The sequence below is a fragment of the Lissotriton vulgaris genome, chromosome 1_1 (assembly GCF_964263255.1).
Source record: "Lissotriton vulgaris chromosome 1_1, aLisVul1.2, whole genome shotgun sequence".
NCBI classification, from domain to species: Eukaryota; Metazoa; Chordata; class Amphibia; order Caudata; family Salamandridae; genus Lissotriton; species Lissotriton vulgaris.
In genome coordinates this window covers 733,352,416-733,366,909 of record NC_141685.1, presented here as the reverse complement: position 1 = coordinate 733,366,909, position 14,494 = coordinate 733,352,416, and the positions used below count along the sequence as shown (strand labels likewise).

General features: G+C 44.9%; 1 protein-coding gene across 1 annotated transcript in view; it reads left to right on the top strand.

Moving 5' to 3' along the window:
• Positions 1 to 14,494, top strand: part of AXDND1 (axonemal dynein light chain domain containing 1) — a 570,869-nt gene that overhangs the window by 357,835 nt on the left and 198,540 nt on the right. The window contains exon 17 of the mRNA XM_086955354.1: positions 2,663 to 2,879. Coding sequence (XP_086811480.1) covers positions 2,663 to 2,879 — 217 coding nt within the window. The remainder of the gene's footprint in view (positions 1 to 2,662; positions 2,880 to 14,494) is intronic.

The window sequence follows — 14,494 nt, the reverse complement described above, 5'->3', positions numbered from 1 at the left end:
CGCCAGTTCCGGTTGGATGACCAACTCTTTGTTGGTTACGTGGGCGCTAAGATGGGATGGGCGGTGCACAACCGGACCATTTCTTGATGGGTCATTTTGTGCATCAAGGCTTGTTACTCACTGGCTAAAAAGGAGCCTCCTGTGGGGCTGCGTGCCCATCCCACTCGGGCCACGGCGGCTACTACTACCCTGGGTCAGGGAGTCCCCTTGCAGGACATCTGTCAGGCAGCTACGTGGGCCTTGCGGCACACGTTCCTAAGACACTACTGCCTGGACAGCCAAGTCCGGAGAGACGGCTTTTTTGGCCGTTCCGTTCTCCAGTACTTTCTGGTGTGATTATTGGTTCGCAGACCCACCACCGGTGTTGGTATTGCTGGGGTATCTATTCTAAGGTAAGGAATCTAATACTAACCTGTTTCTTTCAGATGCACAAGTTACTTACCTTCGGTAATGGTATATCTGTAAGAAACAGTAGTTGGTATTAGATTCCTTACCGCCCCACCCATCGTCCCCGTTCTGCGAACCGATATCTAGGGTTAAGGTCATCCCTTTCAGGGCCCTAGTTTCATGGCACCAGTGTTGGTTTTTATCCTGGCTCTGCGTTTCTGGCGCGGAAAAGCTGTGTATATGAACTGACGTCAGCGCGCAAGGGCGGCGTCTAAGTACTCCGTTGACGTCATCCCGGTGCCAACGACGCTGGCGATGGACGCGGAGCCGCAAACGACGCCTAGCGACGCGCAAGGGTACTGCTACGCAAAAGTTTCCAGATCCAGACTGACGCCTGGGGATATTCCCTTGTATGAGTTTCCACAGTTTGTACACTTTTGTATCATCATTGTCTGCACAGACCTTGTTTCATTGTCTTATGTCCCTATGTCTATGTCCAACGCCTCTGTGAATCCTTCTCTCATGTTCCCTTGTAATATTCTCTAGGTCTTCCTGCCTAATATTTGTCACTCCTTCCCTTTGTTTGTGTCCTCTTTTTCCCCAGTGTCTGTTTCCCCTCGATTATTCGTTATGACGTCCTAACTCTTTTCTGTCCTTAAGTCTGTGACCCATTTTTATGTGTTTTCTATTTACCTCTGTGACTTGTTTTTCAAGTGTCTTGTCTTTTTCTTACATCTGAATCATCACTTTGCTTTTGTGCCTCCTAACACCTGTATTTGCGTCTTTTCCTGTGTCTGCATTCCTTTTTTGCTGTATTTGCATCTTCTTGTCTGTGTAGGGAGCCTGTTAACTATTTGGCCTAGCAAGTCACACAGCTAATGTTTGAGTGTTCACTCTAGTGTCTTTAGACTGTTGGATTAACAAACCCGGTTGTGAAGATTTTTCTGAAGATGTGATGGTTCTGTACTATGCAGATGTGGTGTGGGAGTTCATTCAATGGATTTACTCTTATATCTGAGAATTGTTTGCCTCAGTAAAGTAGCACAGCACTACCCGACCGGCTAAAACAAATTTACAAAATTTGAGGCACACAGCACCTGAAAAACCATGTGGTACCTTTAATCAGATAGTACTTCCTGGATTTCACCTTCTCAGGATGTTTGGAGAATATCATCCCCGTGTTTGTTTTGCCTGATAATCACACATTATTATTATTTTGGCTCCATGACATACTATAAATGGGTCTGAAGAGAGAGTAACAGCAAAGTGGCAAGAAGTAGTCTATAATGTAAAAAGAATTAGTGGACCGTCATCTGGGTGACTGGAAACTGCCAGTACTTGTGGCCCCTATTAGTTTTCCCCTCCCAAGACAAAGGTATGTTTAAGCTATTTCTTCAAATCAATCTTCTGAACAATATTTGCTCTTCCAAGATCACAGTATGCAGCCATCAGGAAGATTGGAACCTTCTGGGTCAAGCATGATTCCACCTTTTCAGAGCAAGGCCTTTCCCTTTTATAAGACCCAAACCTGTGTCTGGGCACTTGAGCATGTGTATTTCATGTTCAAGGATGCTAATCATAATCCAGCCTGCGCGAACACTTTCATGAGCAAGCTCAATAGAAATGTGTCAGTAAACTCATGATTGCCTTGCCCCTTACTCTAGCAAACTTTTGCACTTGCCCACAAACCCACCTTCTCTTTACAGCAGAACCACTCCTCTTTTCTATCTTATCCGCATTCATCCTTTGTCTGTCTCAGACCATATTCTGCATTCTTTCCTACTTTGAAAACTGTGTTGGTAGCTGGTCTTCATATGCCATTCACCAACCTTTCGAAAACATGTACTAATTCAATACTTCTCATTAGCTGCACCTAAGGCAATTCGCTAACTAGATGTTCCTCTCCCATTCCTTGAAATGTATCTAGCAAGTACATTTTCCAAGATTACTCTTAGCATAGGAGGCTTTCAAATAGAATGAGACTTAACACAGATTGGGGGAACGAGCGGGAGATGGAGGTAGACACAGGAACAATAAATTGTCCATTAGATGCTGTAGGATTCCAATCATACAAGGCACCCATTACAGAGGCAGAGTTATAACATGGAAGAAACAATTTACGAAGAATGGAAGGGATATTGAGCAAGGACAGTATATGTATGATGTGAGTTTGTGTGGATGAGGCAGCGTTATGATATGTAGGTAGTGATATTACTCACTGAATGTCGACAATTTAGTAACATAATGCATAGTAATGCTTGTTCTGTCTTTCCAGGGGTTGCCAAAATGTTGACATCATTTGTCAGCAGCTTAGAGACTTGGATTTTCGAACTCCAGGCTATCAGGGGTGGACCACATGGACTGTCAGAATCAGTATGGCAGAAGTTTCATTCTGTGCTTTCAAACTGGATGGACAAAGTGGATAGAACATTGAAGCTCATTGGCACACCGCAGTCTGAAGAGCAGACCCAACAGGGTACTTCATGTGAACAGTAAGAATCTTTTATCAGAGACACTAAAGCAGACCTCATGGCAAAAACTTCAATTACATCCCTTCAATCAGAAAAAACTAGAGACCTAGAGGTACACCGGCCACAACCATAAGCATTCTTCTAGGCTTATATGCTCTCCTACAAACAAAACCATCCCACCATAACAAATCCAGCTATGAGATTTATTTTTTAGAAGTTTATAAAGCGCTCAGCTACCCCCAACAGGGGGTCCCGGCGCTATGACAGGCGGCAGAAGTAGGTACCAGGAAGGGTCTAAGGACTGGAAAACAGCCTGGTCTTTAGGACACATCGGAAGATAGTTTCAGACTCAGCAGTACGCAGAGAGAATAGCAGGCTGTTCCAGGCTTTGGCAGTGATCACTGCAAAGGCTCTGCCACCCATTTTAGACCGGCGGAAACCGGGAGTCGCTAAGAGGCAAAGATGATTCGATCTAAGGGTACGGCTGTACTGGGAGTGCTTGAGTCGAGCTCTAAGATAAGCTGGACCACGTTGCTGAAAAGCCCTGAAAGCCAACACGAGAACTTGAACTGAATACGTTTCATCACGGGAAGCCACTGGAGCTTCCTCAAATGGGGTGTGATCGTATGGCGATATGGGATTTTGCATATCAGCCTAGCCGCCGCTTTTTGAACGATCTGCAGGCGCCTGATGAAATATGCAGGAGCCGCCAGATGAAGACTAGATCCAGCATCAAACAAGAGTGCAGACCATTATAGGGAACCACATTACGTCTTACCGTCTCATTTTAAACGTGTAGCAATCCCACCTTACTCTAACTATCATTGATCCACCTTCTCACATCTATGCACTTCTACTTGAGTCACTAGCTAGCTCACACACTGTTGTGAGACTGCCAAGTAGCTGCGAGATGAACAAATAGGTCTTCCGCTTTTTAGACTCGTCCAAAGTGAGTGTGGTTGTACAGTCTGGAAAGACTCTAAGAGAATTGGGTCCCGTTCACTATAAGACTCTAAGCATGTGTGGAATTTATTGCTGTCCTTGTAACAGTTGAAGGGTAGGGTTGGGTGGGGTTTGGCCTGACACCTTGGGAGAAGCTAGGCAGTAAAATGCAGATACTTGACAAGCACTATTTACCACAATAAACAGTAATAATGCCTAAATAAACTCTGCATAGTGCATCCTCTTTTCCTTTAACAAGTATCCTAAGTGGTTAAGTCCTCAGCAGGTAAATCAATGCACAAGAATGACAGCAGCCACCATTACACTTAAGTGTATAAATAAATATTTGTCATTCTGTGCACGTATTGTTACTTTCACACACATCGGATCACATAAACAATGTCATTTAAAACCGTAACATCAACCTAAAAAATGTACAGTTGTTATTAATGTAGGCATTTTGAAAATTATGGTAAAACAAAGTTCCTGCAATGAAAAATAAATAAATAGGTATACTTTCATCAGTGGAAGTGACAAGTCTTGATTCAAGCAACAGCCATCCCAGTGTACATACCAGTCTTAAAAAGTAGAAAACAAGTTCAAAAATCACTGCAAATTATTGCTCAGTATAGTATAAAGAATTCAAAATCTTACCCTCTGCATCGATTTTGGACTCATTCACCATGACTTGGTTTCTCTCTCCAGCAGGCAACTTGCCTGGCTACCCATCAAAAAGAGAACTGCCTTCCAATCCCTTTACCTGGTCTTTTCTAGCTTTGCAGTGATCAGCCTTCTTTTGTCGAAAAACAATGTGCTTCCAGTTGCAGTCCAGTTGTTTTCAAAGATCTGGAAATAAACTTCTCATGGTAGTGCCAACCTTAAAGCACTTTCAACTGAGTGACAACTCTTTTTCATCATTCACACTTCAGCTTTGCAGTGCATTCCCAGCACCTTCCGCTATGGTCTAAAAAGTTCGTATTTTGCTAATAACTGCTTTTGTGTATGCTGTAGGCAATTTGATCTTCCCAACATGGCAGGCAGCACAAGTTATGGTGTGTTATGTGCGTTGATAACATTAACTGGCGAATTTCTGTTGTTTTACGTGTTTAATCCAGAGCCATAGCACCATTTTTAACAGTCTCTATTTTCATTGTATTTTTTTTTATGATTATTTTATATCTTGTGAAGGCCCTGCGTTCAACCCACCGTAGTCAGCCAAACCCTCCTGCGCATGGCCTTTAGCTGTGTGCAGCAGGGACTGGCCACACAGCCTAGCCTTTGGGCTGGCTCTTTGGCCAGCGTGCCTTGTGCAAGCCTCTCCCTGCTCAAAACCTGTGGTGGGTGACCAACCCCCACTGCACATGGCCATTTGCTGAACAGCATGGGTTGGCAACATGACTTTCGGCCATGTGGGAATGGGTTGGCCAATGCAGCCAATGTGCCATGGGTACTCAACACCTACTGCTCACAGCTTTCGACTGTTCACAGCTTAATTGCCTTTTGTACTTTTAGTGAATTCTTCCAATTTTACTGAACATCAGAAGTGTCAGCATAAAATCCTTCCCTTTTCGTTCTTAAAATAATTTTTTCCATTTTAATTGACTCAATAGTTTTCCTCCCGTTGTTAGGCACGTCATATAGCGCTCCCCAGGACAGTGGAATTTGTATTTCCGCAGCATAAAACCTGCAAGTCATTACTGACTCCAGAGTTTTAAGATGGCAGGCAAAAAAATGTTAAGACCCTTCTTCCAACATTCACAATTGTTGAAAAATTCAAATTTTGAATGCCATGCCGAGATATACAAAAGTGTTAACACTTCTAAACTTGCTGGGACCTTTCGTAAATGCAAATATCTCAAAAACTAGTGAATTAATTCACGCCAGACCAGCGAAAACACACTTTATGGATAAAGTTCTACTTTCAGGCAAAATATGCCATAAACCCATTCATTTGTTCCTTCTGTAGGCTGAAGCAAAATTTCCTTTCAGAGTTAAAATGAGGAACCCTTTTTTTCACATCTTCCATGCTTAACTGTGCTCCTCTGAACGAACCAACACATTACATGTCAAACTTTAGCTAACTAAGATAGTGGACTATCAAAATTCGTGTTTATCCATCCAAATGTTCTGCAAATCCGTCCACAAGGTGAAAAGTTACAGTCAAATAAAAAAAAAACTTGGTGACTGCAGGCCCTGCTTCAGGGTATGCTGTGCATAGTTTTAACCATGCACAGCTTATCTGGAGTCACAGACCTGGCTCAAGGTCCGTTATTCAAACAATAAATTAAGCATCTACACTTGCCTTCCTGCTGCATAGTGGACATATGTTATGGTGTAGGTTAGCTGCAGGGTAAGTTGGGTACAGAGTTTGGCAGTAGCTTCTACAACCAACCTTGCTTTGCACCATCACAGGCTGTGCAGAGAGGGAGGTTAGTCGCACTGTAGGGTTGGTGCAGACCATTTACTTCTGGCATGTGCAGAGGATGGTAGGGCGGATGATGTATTTAAATACTGTTTTTTTTTAATGTTCCTGCTAGTGCAACCCGACGTCCTCCTCCATGGTCTTCAAGGCAGGCAGGCAGGCTACAAACTCCCAAACTAATCCTAGCGCTGCTCTCAGCAGCCTGAGAGCAACCCTAGGATTGGTGGTAGCGGCCTCACTCAGCACTCCACAGCCCTCTGGAGGCTTTCGCTTTCTCTAGCCTAGCTGTCTTGAGACAGCTGGTTTAGAGAGGTTTAAAGTGTGCATGCGTGGCTGGCTGGCGGACGCAAGACGCCTGACCAAAAATACATTCACACTTTAAAAGTTCCCTGCTCTCTCTGCTGCTGCCAGTCAGCAGCAGCCCACCCCCGTCGTGACCCTCTGTTCGGGACAGGCTGAAGAGAATTAAAATGATAATTAACTTCATTACCATTTTATTTTTGTCTCTGAGGGCATTTCAGTGGGGCAACTCTCCTCCGCTTAAACGGAAGAGCCGATCATGGTGCAGGCCCGTGCCAAAGGCCAAGCCCAGAGGGCAACGCCTGGTGTGCGCCGCCAAAAGACATGCTCAGGAGTGGTTGGTCATATGCTAGGTTGTGCCCAGGACCTAGTTGCAGGCCAGGTACTGAGTCCAACTTATGCTGACCAAAGCTAAGGGCTGTAGACAGTAGGGGTTAGCCACATGGTTGGGTGCAGGGATAGGGCTTGGTAACAGGTCAGACTTTGTAGCCAACCCCCATGTAATAGGGGGTGAGCAACCGGGTGTTGCGGCGCAGACCAACCCCTGCTGCAGAGGCCAAATGTGAAGAGCAGTGTGTATTGGCCACACATTGTGCTCATGTTTGATTGGCCACACAGATCATTTGAAATAGTGGAATATAAGAACTTGGGTGATGGATGTAGTATATCCTCAAGCAGGCTTAAATATTATCTAAAAAACATGTTAAGAATTTCAGAGACTAGCACGTTTAAAAAAAAGAGAATTTCTTAAAATAATCAAAAACAGATAATTGATGTTACAGTTATAAAACCAAACTAAAAATATCCTGAAATTGCCCAGTTATGGTAGTTTGGCAAACCATAAATCAGCCCCCCATCCCCTGCTCATTGCCTCAGTCATAACATCACTGATGGCCACTCAAATTACTTTATTGGTGACATCAATGATAAGCCCACAAACTACATCACTGAATGAATAAGAGTGTGTGCATGCACGCGCATGTCAAGCTAGCACATGGAAGCCTAGTGGGTGTTGCAATTGGAGATATTTGTGGAATTGTGTAGAGGTGAGTGCATAGGTATTCTGTAGTTCTTGAAAGGACCGTGTGTGTGACCCTGACCACACGCTACCCAGGGGCAAGATGCCATTGAGGTCAGATTTCCCAAAACCTTGTAGCGACGCCATCTCCTGCTGCCAGGTGCCTTGCCAGAGGGGCATTTGTTGCGTAAGTGTTATTTCCCAATGAGTGCGGCAGAGTGTAGCCCTCCAGGTGAGGAAAACTACCCTGGTCACTGGGGGAGCGACGTAGGTGACAAGGGAACCGTAGAGCATAGCTATAATTCGAGCGAACCCCAAAAGTGATAGTTCCAGTCTGTAAGTAGGGTCCGACCAACCTCTGTTAAACCAGTTGTGTATCACCAGGAGTTGAGAGGTAAGGTAATAACAATATAAATTGGCCATACCTAATCCACCGTCATATGGAGCACGCTGGCAATGGACAAGAGTGAGGCGAGGTCTGGAACCGTGCCACAAAAAGGAGGTCGCAACCCTATCAGGAGCACAGAACCATGTCTGAGGTAAAGATATCAGGAGATTTAGAAAGACATAAAGAAATCTTGGCAAGATCATCGTCTTATAGTAGGCTATACAGCCCCTCACATTCAGTGGAGGGAATTGCCATTTGGCAAGGTTTTCCTTAGCCTCCTGCCTCAGAGGTCCAAGGTTGAGGGACCAGGTAAGCTCAGGGTGGAGAACCACCCAGACATTGTTTGGGGCGCCTGTCCCGACTACCCGGTTTCGGAAACTAAGCAGACTGCGGGCGGTCTTGCTCTTTATGAGGGATTGGGATTACACCGTGACCCACAGCATTCCCCATTAACTAAAATCGAACGGCTAACGGCACGTTGAGCACATCTCTGCTCTTCAAGAATATAGCAGCAAGATTTTGGTGATCCAATTAATGTATGGTCACACCTACGGACTCATCTGAGCAGCGTACGTGAGCTATAAGCCCGATAAAGATAACCATTACATGGTATCGTGAATACAGTTTGGAAGTTTGGAGGTCTTTCGGCGACCCCATATTAGATAAGTAATTTGGATGTGGGATTCATATTTTTAATCCTGAAGAAGGTTTTGGCTCTCTATATACATGCCCACCGAAACGCGTCGATTCATTCTCTGAGTCACGATACGTTGAGTTTATGAAACAACTACTCCAACTATGATATAATTACGAGTTGTGCAGTATGGTTGCGTTTTGGACTAATAAAGCTGCCTCATCGTTATAGGAACTATTTTCCTTATTTCGGTTTCCCACTTTGTGTTGCAATTTCCTATGTGAATTATTGTATTAATTTTTTAACATTGTATACTGTGTTTTTTAATATATATTGAAATAAACTGTACACTTTTTATGAAGCCATTACTACTATTAATATTTTTGTATTTCACTACTTGCTCCATTTTTGAATTGAATGTTGTGTTTATTAGCATAGATGCTATTTTCCTTGCTCTATTTTTGTTGAATTGAATGTTGTGTTTATAAGCGCAGATGCTATTGTAAGTTTACCCAAAGGGGACTTCTTGCTTTGACTAATGACCCACCCAGACACCCAGGTATTTAAAACTAAGGCAGCATACAGAGATATTATCTTGCCAACCAAAGTAGTCCTGGGTCAGAGCCAGAGGCACTAACACCAATTCAGGAGAATTTACCCGGAGGACAGAGGCCTCCTTGTAACACTGGAGATGGGGAAACAGCCTTCACATTGCATGCGTTACATCGCATGCCATTACAACGTGGTCGTTACAACAACTGCCATGTTACATTGCATACGTTTACAAAGCAAGTTGTTACAACTACTTTCTGTAGGGGGGGGCGCCGTAAACTAGGGAATAGTATAATTTACTATTCCAACACCTTCCCTACTGTTGCACACACTGGAGTTGGAATAGTAAATTAACTATTCCTAAGTCCACAAGGTGGGTCTCCTAAAGCATCAGAACCTAAGGAAGGTGTTGATGTGCGAAACCTGGGTCTGCAGTGTGTTTCACGCAGTCTAGAAGTCAATTAATGTTCCAGGACAGAACTCGTAGGGATTCCAGACCTGAGGAAAAAGGTTTGTGTGTGGGTAGAACGAGTGGGGGTGTCACACTCCGCCACGTAAGGCAGCCCATGTGCATGCCCATAGTGTGTGACAATGGGCCACATTACTGATTCATGCTGCTTGAAGTATGGAATAGATGTGTGCCTTAGTGCAATAGAAAACAAACAAGTACACAAACAGTTCAAAACGTTTAACGAAATGACTTATTACTAAATCCCCATCCCATACTTCTACCCCAGAAGTATCTGTCACATGGAAAAGAAAACAGAAGCACAAAACAGCTTGAAAATGGGAATGGAGTAGTGGACCCCTCCTTAGAGCAGGATAGATGGTGGCCATAAGGAGAACACAATTTTCAAATTTCAAAAGGGAATGTCTCAGTGTCCTAAAACAAAGAGTGATTAGGAAATCAAGTTCAAGTTCAAGTTCAAAAGCTTTTATTCGATTTGTACATACAAATCATACAAGCAAAAATACATAATTGAAATATTAAAATCACCATATAATCTTATCTAAAAAGACAAAAAGGCTAAAGTGCAGCAAGTAGAAAGTGATCATGCCTCTATGGGTCAACATATTCTTATAAAATACAGAACGTTCTTACATGGACTAGCTGGAGATCAGTAGGAGTTACTCACTAGGCCTTTCCAGGGAACTGTATATTAGGAAATCATATTGCAGGACTCTGTGATAAATCTATGTAGGCTGACAGTCCGGCAAGGAAGGAGTAAGAGGCAGCCAGAAAGTCCCCTTGATTCATCTGGTGCCTCACAGCATCAGAGGCCTGGAGAGAGTGCGTCGGGGAGGGAGACGGTCCCACATCTCGGGGGACAGAGAGGGTGAATCCGGTTCCGCTGGAGGAGGCCCCGCCAGGTCAGTGAATCAGGCTCTCTGTGAACCATGTCCAAGCAGATTCTGGAGTGTCGAAAAAGTGGGACCTGTTTGCTTGAACCACTCGGAGCCTGCCTGGGAACAGGAGGCTATATTGAGGCCAAGCGTCCAGAGCATTTTGCTTGACAGGCAAGTAAAAATAGAGCTGCAGCTTAACCTACTTGGTATAATCAGGAAAGAGGATAACCTTGGTGTCACCGCAGTGGAGGTCAAGGCGAGATTGGGCTTCTCTCAAGATTGCATCCCTATTCCTGAAGTGAAGAATTCTGGTGATCAATGGCCTAGGGGATGCTCCCAGAGGCGGTTTAGTGCCCTGTGTGCCTTCTCTGTTGCGAACCAGGGGGGCAGTTAATCCCTGGGCATCCAGGCTTTGATCCAGGTTTCAAGATATTCTGTGACTTGTTGTGGTTCACTGCCCTCTAGAACACCAACTACAGGTACATTATTGCCCCTAGAGCAGGTTTCAGCTTCTTCGACTCAACGGTTCAGTCCTGCTGTATGCGTGAGAAGATTTAGGAGTAGTAATGCCATCTTCCACTGTAGGCAGGTGGAATTCACCCTCCGCGTTTCTAGTTGTAGCATTGTGCAGATCCAGGCAGGGCATCATCCACCCGCAGCTTGAAGATCTTGGTTTCCACAGCAGTCTGGGAGGATTGAATAGCTTTAAGGATCGTGGCAAGGTCACTGACTGATGAGGTTGTCTTTTCAGCACTGGCACCCCCACTCTGGTCAGGTTCGACAGTAAGCTGGTCCATGCGGGTCTAGGAGGTCACTAGGCGGGCAGGTTTATCTTTGCCCATGTTGGTGGAGGGCACATGACCACGATTTAATCCCTTAGTAGGTAACCCGGCCTGATTGCCACATTGCCGCAGCAGCATGAACAACCAGGCCCTAGGGATTAGTGCACCTCCCTCAGGCCAAGGAGATTAGGACAGCTGGAGTGACACGGGACCAGCAACTTTTGCAGGAGGCGAGGTGGAAGAGACTTGCAGGTCCTCCACCAGGTTAAAGACGGACCATGGGATTGCACAAGCTGGGTTAAGTGACACCAGGAGGATTAATGCCTCCGTCCAGGAGGGTAGAGTGTGTTGTGCGGATGTGGAGAAATGGACGAAAACTGGAATGATGTAGCCCATGCAGGGGAGGGTGTTAGAAGTAATGGTGGGCCAGGCCCCACCACACTGGGCCCCACCAGTGCCCACCTCATAGGACACATCCCTCCTGCGCTGCAGCTGGGCCCGAGACCATGGCCCCGGGTCTGGCCAGATAGTTCAATGCCATTATCACCAAGAAGGGAACCAGCCCGGCACAGAAGAGTGGCACGATCCATATTCCACAACAGGTGGGAGGGCAGAGTGCATGGAATAGGCAGGACCACACTGTGGCACGCACAGAGAGAGGAGTACACAAATATTCCCAGCGTCAGAGTGTAATCACGCCGGGCTTATGCCACAGAGCATGAAACTGCTACCGGTGGGGCAACTAGTCAAGATTTAACTGGCATTGTGGTGCTGCTTTCAAGGAGGTAGGGAGCCATTGAGCATTTATCCAAGACCTGCATCGCGGCGGGTGGCCCTGCAACAGCTTGGTCCCTGGGGTCAATAATAAATGTGAAAGACGAGGGCGCGCCTCTGCCAACAGGTAGGTCTGCTTCGAAGGGGTGGCAACCCCAAGCTCCAGGCAGAGAGGGAGGGAGCAGCACCAAAGCCCCCTAGCCACTGGAGGGAACTAGGCCGCCAGGAGCAGGCGCCGAGGACAGGCAGCTTGGAGGCAGGGCCCGGGCATACCAGAGCCAGGCATGTTCCAAAAGGCCCATGGGCCACATGTTCGGGTAGGGAGCCCCACCGCTCACCTGGGTATGCTGTGATACCACCTATTTTGGCCCAGCTGATCGAGGGGCCTGGCGGCCAAGCTTTCTGTACCCAGACACCATCAAGTGGGGCCCGGATTCCAGCCGTTCAGGGCACTACTGCTCTGGTCCGCAGCGCCAGGGCGATCAGGAGGCCACAGCAGGATTTAGTAGGGGAGGTCCCAAAAATGTTGTATCTTACCGTCATGGGCCCAAGTTAGTGCTGGGCTTACTGAAGACCCAGCCACACAGATCCTGCCATGTTGGAAGTGAGTCAAAACAACAGTTGGTCCTGACATATCTTTTTATGCCCACAAACAGCGCAAAGGACTAGAACATTCAATCCAAAAGTTTATTAGAAAGTTATTTTGTGCATCGAGTAATATTGCAGAGAGAAAGACCAAAGACAACAGTTTTAGATAGAAAAAATCTTTGTTTATATAATCTTTATGAACAAAACATATTCAATAAGTCATTTTGACAGTAGACGGTTGTCATAAAGAGAGTGAAAAGAAAGTGCTCATGTGCATTGTGAATGAAAAAAGGATAAGAGAGGAATCAGGAAAAAATGAAAAACAAAAATACACAATTTATTATATATAATATATTTTGGACTGAGTTATTGATTAACCGAACCAATGTTAGGCCTGTATACAGTATCAATGAAATAGTCTATTCCTTTGATGGCCTCTTTTGAGAATGATACCATATATTCAGAAATGCATCATCCTAAATTGTATCAGTGCCAATGAGTTGCATTCCAGGCCAAAAGAAAAGATTGTCAACATTTCGACCCGTCTTGCGCAATGAGGGTAATTTCTACCTCCGCATGCGGGTCTTCATCAAGATATAGAGACAACCGTGGTTGGACCCTAGACAATAAATATTGATTGTGTTGTCCGAATTGTAAGGATTCAATCCTATTCACAAAACCTGTAGGGTGGTCCCAAAGGAGGAGTAATGGGGCCCCTTAAGCTTCCAAAAGTAATTCTAATATTCCGAAATAGCAGGAGAGATCCAGCATATGTCAACTCACAGGAGTATGTCTGCTACACCGGAGCCCGGTGTCATCCGAACCCTCGCTGCACACGGAGCCAGCTCATGGGCAGCAGCAGGACCGATAGAGGAGAGCAGGAGTCACTGATGGCATGAGGATGGGAGCGGTTGCACTCTTAGAGTGCAACTGCCATCTTGACGTTCCAAGCCACAGCCCGCGACTTGTCTTTTAAGAGTCATTCATGAAGCTTCTAAGGAAAGCTCCTAGCCCATATTCTTCACATTACTTGAAGATTCCATCTCTACAGAAATTATAGAAATCATTTTATGAGACCTACAGATTTTCAACCTATTATTGTATGTACCATTCTGTAAGATTGAGCAGTAAACTAAGTTAAATGAAATTATTATAGGAGAGCTTATGATGACGCTTAGCTATACCAGATGTCTTTCAGTAGTTGATGCTACTGTTCAATGATCAGTACCAAAGGTTAGATTGGATTGGTGAATGAATTAGAGGAAAGTTGTAAATATCTCCCACAGATGCAAAATGAGAACCAAGGAAAGAAACCTGGCCATATTCGTCTACCCTACAACATAAGGATGACATTCATGTAGCAATCTGTGGAAAAGTGATATGGACTCGGCAAATCAATTTCTCTGGAATGCTACATTAGCTACTGCTGTTTGACTGCATTCTGAGTTCACCCAAGAATATGACACAAGCAGAATAGGCAGATGGGGACAGCAGCCTTAATTGTATGTTTGTAAGGTTAAGATTAGGACTGAGGCTACAAGCTCTATTTTTCTCCTGCTGAAGCTTGTTAACAAACTTAATTTCCATTTCCTTTATTACCTACCCCCACTTTCACCTATAGGCCCTGTTGTAAGCAATTAGCCATTGGTAACGCTGTTAAAAGATAACAATAATGTGTAGTTACTGTAGATCACAGAAGTCATAAAAACTCTACAAAAGGCAGTGCTTCTTAAACCTTCTCCTCAATCTGTTTTTCTTATTCATCCTAAGGAAGAGAGAAATTGTAGATTCAGTTCCAATAAGTGTCCTACTGTTATCCCTTTTAATCTAGAATGTACCATAAACCAAACACCAGATTTGTATTACTGGAATACAATTCCAGTCATCTG